Source organism: Acipenser ruthenus, chromosome 2 (assembly GCF_902713425.1).
Source record: "Acipenser ruthenus chromosome 2, fAciRut3.2 maternal haplotype, whole genome shotgun sequence".
NCBI lineage: Eukaryota > Metazoa > Chordata > Actinopteri > Acipenseriformes > Acipenseridae > Acipenser > Acipenser ruthenus.
Window position 1 is genome coordinate 12018468 of NC_081190.1, and position 13502 is coordinate 12031969.

A 13502-nucleotide genomic window follows, 5' to 3' on the forward strand; every position below is an offset into this window, starting at 1 on the left:
TGTGCATTTCATCAACGACTGTACTGCATGAGCTGGCTTGCATGTCAGCATGCTACCCTAACGAGGGCATTGCTGACCAGGAAGAAACCTTTAAAAAGAGGCTCACGCTGGCTTACACTGCAGCTCACTGTATAATTCAAATCACTGATTTAACTGTGCCCCCCACCCCCACTTACTGTAGACAATGTGGAGATCCTTTAGAATGAAGCACTGCAATGAATGTGTCAGCTCTGTGACATTACACTTTACCATGAGGGTCAGAATGAATGTGTCAGCTCTGTGACATTACACTTCACCATGAGGGTCAGAACGAATGTGTCAGCTCTGTGACATTACACTTTACCATGAGGGTCAGAATGAATGTGTCAGCTCTGTGACATTACACTTCACCATGAGGGTCAGAATGAATGTGTCAGCTCTGTGACATTATACTTCACCATGAGGGTCAGAATGAATGTGTCAGCTCTGTGACATTATACTTTATCCAGACCCACAGTTTGGGATGTAGGGCTCTGTAGTGTTCGTGGTGGACTGCTTTTGTACTCGGGCATATCTCATGGAAAATGATTGGTGCGGCTGCAGGAAATCTATGATTTCTGGGAATAGAACACAGTGAGGTCATGGATTTTTCCTGTTCCTGCTTTCATCAGCCTTCCTGGGGCAGGGGTGTCATGACACCTCCCGAGAGGAGACTTAAACCAGCCTGCACTGCGTTGTATTGTTAGTTTATTACAGCTCCTACATGAATGAACTGGCATCCTAGCTTTCTGCACCCAGTACAACAATCCCATTCTCTGGCAGCCCTGCCATAGCTTGAGTGCACTTGGCTTTTCACAGCATGGCTTTTGTGGTTTGAAATAAAAAAATCCAGATATTACAAAGTAAAAACGCCTCAGGGATAAATGACAAGTTGCCAAGTTACAGAAAACAGCCCAGCTACCCAGAATACTTTGAAAAGACTCCCAGCACCCAATTTGGCTGCATCTACATCTACAAATCTATGTTGACAGAAATGAAAGTAGCCAATAAGCAAGACAAACAAGAGGTTACATCCAACTCCAATTAAAAGAACCAACTCCTGCTCACATTCTACTGTTAGATTCCAATTAAAAGAATCGACTCCTGCTCACATTCTACTGTTAGATTCCAGTTAAAAGAACAAACTCCTGCTCACATTCTACTGTTAGATTCCAATTAAAAGAACAAACTCCTGCTCACATTCTACTGTTAGATTCCAATTAAAAGAACAAACTCCTGCTCACATTCTACTGTTAGATTCCAGTTAAAAGAACAAACTCCTGCTCACATTCTACTGTTAGATTCCAATGCACTATCACTTATTTAACTATTACTTTCTCCTCATCACTGTAAGAAAATATGAAACATGTTCGGCAGCGGTTATATATATATATAAAAAAAAGAATCATTAAGATTAGATTATGGAAAAAACAATCATTCTGTTTTTGTTGAGTGACATTCAAATTTAACAATCCATTTTTTCCTGGTTAGAAAAATTAAATATTCTACAGGTGTGTGTGATTTTAAAACATACCTCGCACAACTAAGAGCCATCTCTTCCACTGATATGAAGGCAAATCTGAAAAAACAGAAAGGGGTTTGCACTCCACTTCCTACTGGCTGGCAACACCAGCAGCTTGTCCTGAGGAGGTCAGAGCTCCAATAGCATATTGCTATTACAAGCACTGTATGACTGATTAGAGTTGTTACATTTACATGCAAATCTTGTTCACGTGAACATGCTTAAGACAGAGTTAGAATATTAACTTCGGACGTACTTAAGCAGGCTAAAATGTCGGTTGGTGCAACAGGCAGAATTCAAACAGGGTTTAAGAGTGACTTTTAAGACTTGGACTTGCGTTCGGCTGGTGCAACCCACCCCTGGAGACTCTTGGTTTTCATTTAAGGCATCCTCACACAATATTAACTAGAGGTCTATCGCTTCTGGCACATTGTATGGGACCCCATTCACACAGACTCGGATACAACTACCAGAGAGTACTGGGACAAAAAATGTTATTTTTTAGTGAATGATTTCCATCCAAACCAAACTTTTAAAATCTAGATTTTTGAAAACGAATGACAAGCCTTGGCTTCCAAGTGGATTTCTTCAATACCTATCTTTCAAAGCAGGCTTAATAATAAACTTATCAGCGTTATGCAAGATTCAAAGCTGCAACACACTTGTTTCTTTTAAGGTGGTGCTGAACTGGTAAATAAACAAAACTCTAATTAACTACAAAGTAAAACCTTAAATTCAAAGCTTTTGTTTAAAAAAAACGAAGACAAAATAAAAAATGTAGTTACATAAACATTGAAATGATTGTAAACATGGACGCATGCTGTGCTAGACACGTGACATTCTTCAAGCCAACAGCAGAAGAAAAGCAAACCTATTTCACATTGCTAGCAACAAGGATATTAAAAATACCCCACAGATCCACTTACAACTAGCTGCGCTTCCCTTACAAAGCTACAGCAAACAGCTTTATTTGTGTCTTTGGTGCAATGTGGAACAGTGCTGCTCCACCTTAATCACATGTCAACAGTTGCTATGGGAGCAGGAAGCCAGCTTCTGTCTGACAAAAGATCTCACTTGCAATATTGAAAATGCACAAAATGTTAATACAATCCTTACACAGCATAAATAACAAATATGATAAATAACATGTTAATAAAGTCCTTACAAGCAACAGCTCACAATGTATATTATAAATAACATGTTATTTGTTCAAGATCTTACATTACCGTATAAATGCCAATCCTGCAGAGAGCAAATGAGAGCAAAACACAATCAGACATCGTCCACGGCAACAGTGTAACCCCCAGCAACAAACAAGAGATTGAGTGTATGTGAATGAGCCGGGGAGGAAGAAGCTGAGGCAAGCAGGCGATCTCATTAGACTCAATGCATGCCCCAGCACACCGACACGCTCTCAGCAGAGAAGAAAATAATCTGTTTGAAAGGAGATAATGACCCAGCGCAAAGTTCACATTAACACGGCGATACCCACCTTGTAGATTAAAAGCTCAGGGACATATTCACTTTCTAAAATAACAATAGCAATTGGATTAGACAATATAAAATGCTACTGTACATGGATAAAACTGCAGAGCGCATTTTACATGTACAGGTTTATATTCACCATAAAGCCCTGCAAATGTACTTACACAATATAGGCCCTACCAATCTGATAAAACTATATGACAGTATGTGCTCTATTTAGCAACAAGTTCAGGGTCATTCATTTTGTTAAGACAACAATACAACTTTACCAGGTATAAAAACAAGCACAGAAATGCATAACTCTGCCTTGAGTATAAAGCGCTGTGCTACCACACGTATAAACAGGTGTCAAGAACTATAAAGCATTTACTAGATATTTACTAGACCAGTGGTTCTCAAACACTTACTGGTGGACACATTGCTAATTTTTCCTAAAAATACCAAGTATATCATATAACAAATAAAGAAAATAGACATATGCACTTCTAAATGTTTTCATTTATTTCTGTAATAAAGCCAGCGTGTCTCTCTTAAATACAGCAGCCCCTCTCTAATGGGCAGAGATTTGTGACGCATGCCAAAATGAAATCTGATCAGAATGAAAGCTCCGCCAATCAACACGCAGTTTGACTGACGTTGATGCCGGCCAATAGCATCTACAGAAACAGAAGCAGTATGAGGAATCGGAATGCAAACAGCATGAACTGTGCTAAATGAAAGCTGGATAAAGATTCATTAAGAGAGGAGTTGCTGGGGGGCTGCTAGGGCCGCACAAAATCCCGCTGGTGGCCGCATTTGAGAGATGTTGTTCTAGACTTCTTGTGTGCTGCCTCGTTTCCACTGCCTGGCTCTACAGGCTTCGGATGCCCACGGCGAGCTGCCCAAATCAGAAGAACGTTTCAGTGCTTTTCAACAAACCTGGACAACCTCAGAAGCTCTTGCTGTGCGTCAAAGATCGCAAGTTTCTTTCAAACATAACTGCAAGCAAACATTAGTAAACTTTATACCTCCTTTAAGAAAGTTGCAACCAAAAGTTTGCTCCCATATAGTAAACTGATACTTTTAAACTGGCAGTTTAGATATTTCTAAATTGTTGTATTGGACGTGTGTTTTATCATTAGGTAACTGTATATAAACACATGGACTTGACTAGACCCTACTACAGTACACAATGAAAGAAGTAAAAGTGACAGTCTATTAAAAAAAGTACCTACAAGGTTTTTATTATTAGTTTATTTAGCAGACGCCTTTATACAAGGCAACTTACAGGGTGTGTGAACTATGCATCAGCTGCAGAGTCACTTACAACAATGTCTCAGCCAAAAGACGGAGCACAAGGAGGTTAAGTGACTTGCTCAGGGTCACACAGCAAGTCAGTGAGCGTGCCGGGATGTGAACCGGGGACCTCCTGGTTACAAGCCCTTTTCATCTTTTACTCTTGATCTCTTTGAAGACAATTTCACTTTCATCACTTACATGCTGTTTTATAGTAATGGAAAGAAAAACATCTTGACCAAGTCCTGCATACATTTAAAGTATATGCCTGTCTGTGTGATGCACTTTACTCATACAGTTGGTGCATGGACCAATACACTGCATGAAACCAAAGGAGTACCTGCATTTCCACACGAAACAGCACATATGTCCATGACTTGTGCAGTGAATGTAATGAACAGTGGTACTGTAATAATGTGTGGTTTTTTGCACTATAGTTTGGATAAAGCCTGACATCCTCATAGCTTAACAGGTGAACCTGCTCTGCTTTAAAATAAGAGTGGTTTCAATACATAATGTAGGTGGTGGCCGTGTGTTCACATACTGTATTGCTTCCCTATCAAACAAAGACGTGTACCTTGCTGCATCACAGTCAGCCAGAATAAATCTTCAACTAGCCAATGTTAACACATAACCCTATCACACAGCTGTGCAGCACAGCAGGAGGTTTCAAATGAACTCTGTGGGGAAAACAGATCCAGTGATACAGTAGCACTTTTCAACAACACTACAACTAGCTAATTAATTCATACTTACGCCAGACATGTTCTGTTTGATACCTGCTGGTTTCAATGAGGGTCATTCCACGTCAACTCAACCAGAAAAGGGGCATTTCGTTGCCCCTCCGTCTCAGATTTTCCTTGACAAATTCACCTGGGGGTTTTCTGACACGCTGAGTTCAGAAATGATAGCCATTATTTTTTATATTTTGCTTGATGCTTGTAGATCTCATTAACATCTATCCAAACATATCTTTGGGTGATTTTTTGGAGTCCCCCCCACGCAAGTTATTATGGCCTAAACTTGGTACAAATAGAAAAAATTCAAATTTCAAGGGGGTTTAATGACCAGTGGTGGGACTTGAAACCAAAAGTTTTTCACAGAATTTGAAAGACTGGTTCCTAAGGGTCTTACAGCAATACTTTTTAGGACCCACATCCCCTACAGGGTAAAGGTTTAGGCTGAAGTTCGAATAAAACGTGTTAGTTACCCCTCGTCTTGCAATTTGCCAGAAGTGAGTAGGGTGCGTCTAGTATTTTTTTTTCTGAAAAGCCCTATTCAATACAAGTAGAACGAGGTGCTACACATGATGGTAGCATCTAAATTGCACCCTGGGTGATTCTTCTGGACAAGGTCCCTTTCTCACTTTAGGTTGACCTTTGCTAGGTCACAGGTCAAAGGGGAAATTTTTACAAAAATAATGGCTATCATTTCTGAACTCGGCATGTCTGAAAACCCCCATGTGAATTTTTCGCGGAAAATCTGAGACAGACGGGCAACGGCACTGGTTGAGTTGCAATGGAATAACCACTAACTAGATGAGCCACACCCACTGAAGCTCTAGACAATCAGACTTGTCATTGTTATTTGTTGTAATAACTCATGTCTTGAATTCCTTATGAAATATAGCTTTACATAACTTGCACCTTCTTTATCGTGTGTGCACAGTCCTCACTGCCTGGGGAGAACATCCCTATGGCTTTTAGAACTTTGTAGACAGTGGAGAAAATGCCCAGCTGGCTTTCCTCACAAATAATAATTACTGGTAAAGAGTCTTTCTGCAGTGAAAAAATAATAATACAGTGCAAACAATGTAGAATTCAAAAGTGAAATGTACGTATTCAATATATCTCTGATATGCACCTGCAACACTGTACTATACTAAACTATATCTTGAAAAACACTATACTGCAAAATCTGCAGGTGGAACAGTTTCAGAAAATGTACACACTTTATAATGACTTATTAAAATCAAAGACAATGTGTAACTATTTTCAAATGGGCTGTGCTGCACTCTGAGAGGCTTGCAATGTCACAGCTGTCGGTTTCTTCATTACAACTCTTCAGTTTAAACACCAGACAACTCTACAAAACAATTGTCAGCATGAATGATGGTCGTAATTGAAGTCAAATGTGCTCAAGCTTGCTGCCCTGTTGTCTTATCTGGCGCAGTGCTTACACACACACACACACAACAAAGTGGGCAACTCCAAGGGCAGTGTTTGTATGTCCAGTGTTGCAACTCATACTGTGATCAGCCAAGCTGAACGCAAGGTCCTGCATGTCCAAACCAATCACTAGTCATATCTCTGCTCAGATCTAATGGCAGCACAATTACTGAACCAGAAGCATACTTAGCATTCCTATAATTCAGCGCTAATGGATCTGTCAGTCTGATAAGAATCCATTATACACTGCTAGTTACAGTATATGAGCTCATTCATTAATTCCTGATTAACCACTGTTAAAGTAGAAGTAACACATTGCATTATTTCTCCTCGATACACTAAACACTTGCAGGTAAACCAAGTTTGAAAAATAATAATAATCCACACAGGTATTTAAATGGAAATGACATACCAGATAATCCATGTACTGGGTTAGTTGCCGTTATCTTCAAAAAGTAAAGTCTCTATACTTTCTTGGTTGTGTCTTTGGTATATACCTGATGTCTTTGGTATATACTGGATGCATTCAAAGTACTTTATTGATGGCACCGTGCTTTGTATTCCCCGCCTTTGCACAGCAGAAAATAAAAAGGCAATTCCTTGTGATGTAATAATTCGGGTGCTGTGGCGGCTTTGCTGGGTTCCAGATGCACCAACGGTCGAGCGAGTTTGATCTTCGGAGTTATGTGAAGACCCGCTTTAAACCACTTCGTTACGATGACAACATTTCCGTGCTTTCAGTACAAATACAGTGTTACAGGAAATGTAACCAGTCCTCTTTGCGTATGGGTGGGCAAGTCATGTGATTGGACACGTGCTGCTATTTTCATTTAGCAAAGGATACGCATCCAACAGCTGTGAAGTTACGCAGCGTGCACCCATGACCACGTGATTCGGGTCTTTCGCAAGCTAGAATGTGGAAAGTGCGTAAATAGTCATGTTTACAGTGAGTGCAGACACTGTACCTTGCAACGGGACTGGTATTGGTCATGTATTATACACAAATATACATATGAACCCAAGTGGCTGTCTAATAATTAACACCACAAAAACAATGAAAGGTTGTCTGACCTCATTTATTGAAAATGGGGTTCTTTCAGGTTGAAATATACATGTTGCCCCATTTTTGCATGTAGCTATTAATCTTAAATTTAGGAAGTTAAATGAACTTGTTTCTTAATGAACACTTAATTAAATTAAATTGTTTATCATTATTATTATTATTATTATTATTATTATTATTATTATTATTATTATTATTATTATTATTATTATTATTATTATTATTATTATAACGCCTATAACACTCAGTACACCATACCAGATAGACAGGGCTGAGCTCAGCTTATGAGAGTCTTGCAATACCGATACATGGACAGAATGGTAGCTCTATTAGTATTACATGATAATTGTGATATGAATCTTTGTAATACCGAATAATAGAAATACAATGTGGCTCTACATTGGCTTTTGGAAAGCTCTAGCAAAGAGAAAAGCAAATTAATTATACACCATCCACTACACCAAATAACTGTTTCTAATATCACGTGGTAGGCTGTTATTGTTTTAATGATGCAGGGGAACTGGGGCGTTTTTCTTTTCTTCTTCAATCCACTGACGCAGTAGCAACTCTGAAGCCATTCAAATAACAGTAGCCTATCTAATAACAGTCATTAAACATGGGGTGTGTTTATTGCAGATAATAACAACTCAATGTTTTCATTACATTATCATCTAATCAACGCATGTTAAATGTACAAAAAGACAGATTCTAAAAATAGACCCGCTATTACTATTTAAAGCTGACATACACATAATCAGAATTATTACACAAATAATCCACAAGATTGTTTATTTTAGCTTTGAATGGTGCCCAAGTAACAGCATTATTGGCTTTGCTGTTAACTTGCTGAGCACACTGGTACAGTTTTGTACTTCACAAAGATCAAAACCGGGACGATTTAACTATACTGTTTCACCGGGAACCGAGAAATGAAGGTTGAAAACGAGGACAACCACAGTTTTCCCAGGATCTCTGATAAACCTCTATCTATCTATCTATCTATCTATCTATCTATCTATCTATCTATCTATCTATCTATCTATCTATCTTGTCATAAAGCTAGAGAAAGATACAGGAAGATTTCCAAACATTTCAGTATCACAATTTCAACTATTGTTTCTATTATCAAGAAGTACAAGACTCATGGTACTGTCACAATGCTCCCTCAGTCTGATAGAAAGAAGGTTCTTTCACCAAGAACAACTAGAAGAATTGTGAGGAAGGTTAATAACAATCCAAGATTGACTGCCAAAGATATTCAAAGTCAATTGGCTCCAAGTGGGACTGGGGTTTCCATTTCAACCATAGGTCAAGTATTGCATGGTGAAAGTCTCAATGGTCACAGGCCAATGAAAAAGCCACTCTTAAGAAAACGTCACAAGGAAAATCACTTAGTTTGAAAAACAGCATTTGAATGATGGATATGAGTTCTGGTCAAAGATTTTGTGGATAGATTAAACAAAAATCGAGCTATTTGTCTATTTGTCGAGCTATAGTCTAGAGCAGTCACTCTGTACTAGTCTAGAGCAGTCATGCTGTACTAGTCTAGAGCAGTCACGCTGTACTAGTCTAGAGCAGTCACGCTGTACTAGTCTAGAGCAGTCACTCTGTACTAGTCTAAAGCAGTCACACTGTACTAGTCTAGAGCAGTCACGCTGTACTAGTCTAGAGCAGTCACGCTGTACTAGTCTAGAGCAGTCATGCTGTACTAGTCTAGAGCAGTCACGCTGTACTAGTCTAGAGCAGTCACTCTGTACTAGTCTAGAGCAGTCACGCTGTACTAGTCTAGAGAAGTCACTCTGTACTAGTCTAGAGCAGTCACGCTGTACTGGTCTAAAGCAGTCACGCTGTACTAGTCTAGAGCAGTCACGCTGTACTAGTCTAGAGAAGTCACTCTGTACTAGTCTAGAGCAGTCACGCTGTACTAGTCTAGAGCAGTCATGCTGTACTAGTCTAGAGCAGTCACGCTGTACTAGTCTAGAGCAGTCACTCTGTACTAGTCTAGAGCAGTCACGCTGTACTAGTCTAGAGAAGTCACTCTGTACTAGTCTAGAGCAGTCACGCTGTACTGGTCTAAAGCAGTCACGCTGTACTAGTCTAGAGCAGTCATGCTGTACTAGTCTAGAGCAGTCACGCTGTACTAGTCTAGAGCAGTCACGCTGTACTAGTCTAGAGCAGTCACTCTGTACTAGTCTAGAGCAGTCACTCTGTACTAGTCTAGAGCAGTCACGCTGTACTAGTCTAGAGCAATCACGCTGTACTAGTCTAGAGCAGTCACTGTAATGTACAGTAGTGTGAGTGTATTGAAGTAAAAAGGAACAGGGTGCAGTTTGAAGTGAGATGCTCATGAATTGTTTATATCCTTAATGTACAGTAGTTTGCAGATAATCCCAAGATCAAGCAGCAATGTAGTTTTTCCAAATTTTCCACCAAAATTTACTGGACTTTTAAGACCACAGTATTCAAGGAGGCATTTCAGGGCTCTTAATGTAATGGTCAACGGACTGTGGCAAACAGCAGTTAAAGTAACTTGGGAACTTCCAGTGCATGGATTACAAGACAATGAGAAACCTGCATGTTTATACTTGTGTCCAGTGAGGTGTATGAACCCCAATGGTAAAGAAGCTTGTTTGCATCTGAAACTCGCATGTGAGTAACACCCATCCCCTGTCAAGACTGGGGATTCAAAACTAGAGCCATCGCTATAACTACCACAACATATACAAACATTAATACAAAGTAGCATCTACTGGAGTAGGAAAGGGCATTGCAAAGTGAAAGCAATTTTCAAGACAGTGTGACATGTCTATGAAAGGATGTACAAGCCCATTCATGTGTGTGACATGTCTATGAAAGGATGTACAAGCCCCTTCATGTGTGTGACATGTCTATGAAAGGATGTACAAGCCCCTTCATGTGTGTGACATGTCTATGAAAGGATGTACAAGCCCCTTCATGTGTGTGACATGTCTATGAAAGGATGTACACTCCCCTTCATGTGTGTGACATGTCTATGAAAGGATGTACACACCTCTTCATGTGTGTGACATGTCTATGAAAGGATGTACAAGCCCCTTTGTGTGTGACATGTCTATGAAAGGACGTACACACCCCTCCATGTGTGTGACATGTCTATGAAAGGACGTACACACCCCTCCATGTGTGTGACATGTCTATGAAAGGATGTACACTCCCCTTCATGTGTGTGACATGTCTATGAAAGGATGTACACACCCCTTCATGTGTGTGACATATCTATGAAAGGACGTACACACCCCTCCATGTGTGTGACATGTCTATGAAAGGATGTACACTCCCCTTCATGTGTGTGACATGTCTATGAAAGGATGTACACATCCCTTCATGTGTGTGACATGTCTATGAAAGGATGTACACTCCCCTTCATGTGTGTGACATGTCTATGAAAGGACGTACACACCCCTTCATGTGTGTGACATGTCTATGAAAGGACGTACACACGCCTTCATGTGTGTGACATGTCTATGAAAGGACGTACACACCCCTTCATGTGTGTGACATGTCTATGAAAGGATGTACAAGACCCTTTGTGTGTGAAATGTCTATGAAAGGATGTACACACCCCTTCATGTGTGTGACATGTCTATGAAAGGACATACACACCCCTTCATGTGTGTGACATGTCTATGAAAGGACATACACACCCCTTCATGTGTGTGACATGTCTATGAAAGGATGTACACTCCCCTTCATGTGTGTGACATACAGTATAAATGTAGGTAGGACCCCTTCATTATATCCCTGTGACCGGGCGTTTCATCCCCAGCTGGATTTTATAAACCTTACAGCTGCAGGAGTCTCTTGACAGACTTTATTGAATTTGTGACATGTAGTGGCAGCTGAAAGTTTGTATCTTCTGTCCTTCACTTGTCTCAGATCTGCTGTCCCGAGACTTGATGAAAGACATGTTCACAGTGCAGATCCTGTTTATTCCTAAAGATCAGCAGCTGTGAAGAGGACATGTGCAACTTTTTCCTTGCATTGTCTGTATGACCTCCTTGTTTCTGGAGTCATGGGAGTGCACAGCCACACACTCCAATACTAAGATATGTCCAACAAGCCATGAGCCCCAACAAGCCATGAGCCCCAACAAGCCATGAGTCACAACAAGCCATGAGTCACAACAAGCCATGAGCCACAACAAGCCATGAGTCACAACAAGCCATGAGTCACAACAAGCCATGAGCCACAACAAGCCATGAGTCACAACAAGCCATGAGCCACAACAAGCCATGAGCCACAACAAGCCATGAGCCACAACAAGCCATGAGTCACAACAAGCCATGAGCCACAACAAGCCATGAGTCACAACAAGCCATGAGCCACAACAAGCCATGAGTCACAACAAGCCATGAGCCACAACAAGCCATGAGCCACAACAAGCCATGAGTCACAACAAGCCATGAGCCACAACAAGCCATGAGTCACAACAAGCCATGAGCCACAACAAGCCATGAGCAACAACAAGCCATGAGTCACAACAAGCCATGAGCCCAAGCCATGAGTCACAACAAGCCATGAGCCACAACAAGCTATGAGTCACAACAAGCCATGAGCCCAAGCCATGAGTCACAACAAGCCATGAGCCACAACAAGCCATGAGTCACAACAAGCCATGAGCCACAACAAGCCATGAGTCACAACAAGCCATGAGCCACAACAAGCCATGAGCCACAACAAGCCATGAGCCACAACAAGCCATGAGTCACAACAAGCCATGAGTCACAACATGCCATGAGTCACAACAAGCCATGAGCCACAACAAGCCATGAGCCCAAGCCATGAGTCAAGCCACAACAAGCCATGAGTCACAACAAGCCATGAGCCACAACAAGCCATGAGTCACAACAAGCCATGAGTCACAACAAGCCATGAGCCACAACAAGCCATGAGCCCAAGCCATGAGTCACAACAAGCCATGAGTCACAACAAGCCATGAGCCACAACAAGCCATGAGCCCAAGCCATGAGTCAAGCCACAACAAGCCATGAGTCACAACATGCCATGAGTAACAACAAGCCATGAGTCACAACAAGCCATGAGCCACAACAAGCCATGAGCCACAACAAACCACAACAAGCCATGAGCCACAACATGCCATGAGTCACAACAAGCCATGAGTCACAACAAGCCATGAGTCACAAGCCATGAGCCACAACAAGTCATGAGCCACAACAAGCCATGAGCCACAACAAGCCACAACAAGCCATGAGTCACAACAAGCCATGACCCACAAAATACAGTTTCGCCAGCCAAGCCTATTTAGTATTCTGATTGGCTGGATATATGTTAACCGTCGGCTTCACAAAGTTTAAAAAAAATCTTTACACAGTATGGATGACGTTAAGTGTGCATGCTTAGAATTTTTAGAACATGATGCAGTGACAAAATATCGCCTCATTCGAGAGCATTTAACTTATTTTGAGATAACTCAGAACTACTGCACATTGCAAGGAAGGATTCACAGGTCCCGTTATCCGTGTTGCTTTGCCAGCAGTGCGGTTTACTGGATGTTTGATACCGTGATCTTCTTTTTCCAAATGCAATGCTAGCTACTTGTTACCCAGTGGTTAGTTTTGTCTGCAACTGTGTACAACTGAATGTATTGTTTATTATGTGCTTTCAAAATAGTTAATAGCTTACAGGTTAGGATTGGGCAAGATGCACAGTTTAACTATGCTGAAAATACGATTAATGCAGTTTCCGGCGTATTAAAAAAAAAAAAAAACATCAGTAGTGCCTTGTATACGCACAGGTGCCAGTAGTTTAAAAATATATTTAATTCCTTTGGAAATCGTATGCATTATCGATGTTTTTAACATGGGCGTTTTGCACCCATCCAATTCGTGAAACGTTGTTCTTGTAACTTGTAAGGTATTAGCATGATTCGACATTTCCACGCTCTAATAAATAACTGTTAAGCTTTATTTAA

At 40.8% G+C, this 13502-nt stretch overlaps 1 protein-coding gene across 1 annotated transcript in view; it reads right to left on the reverse strand.

The window, feature by feature from the left end:
- The window catches only part of LOC131697844 (ADP-ribosylation factor-like protein 15), a 109766-nt gene extending 106845 nt beyond the window's left edge, over window positions 1-2921 (reverse strand). The window contains exon 1 of the mRNA XM_058989467.1: window positions 2767-2921. Coding sequence (XP_058845450.1) covers window positions 2767-2820 — 54 coding nt within the window. The 5' untranslated portion in view covers window positions 2821-2921. The remainder of the gene's footprint in view (window positions 1-2766) is intronic.
- Window positions 2922-13502: the final 10581 nt, after the last annotated feature.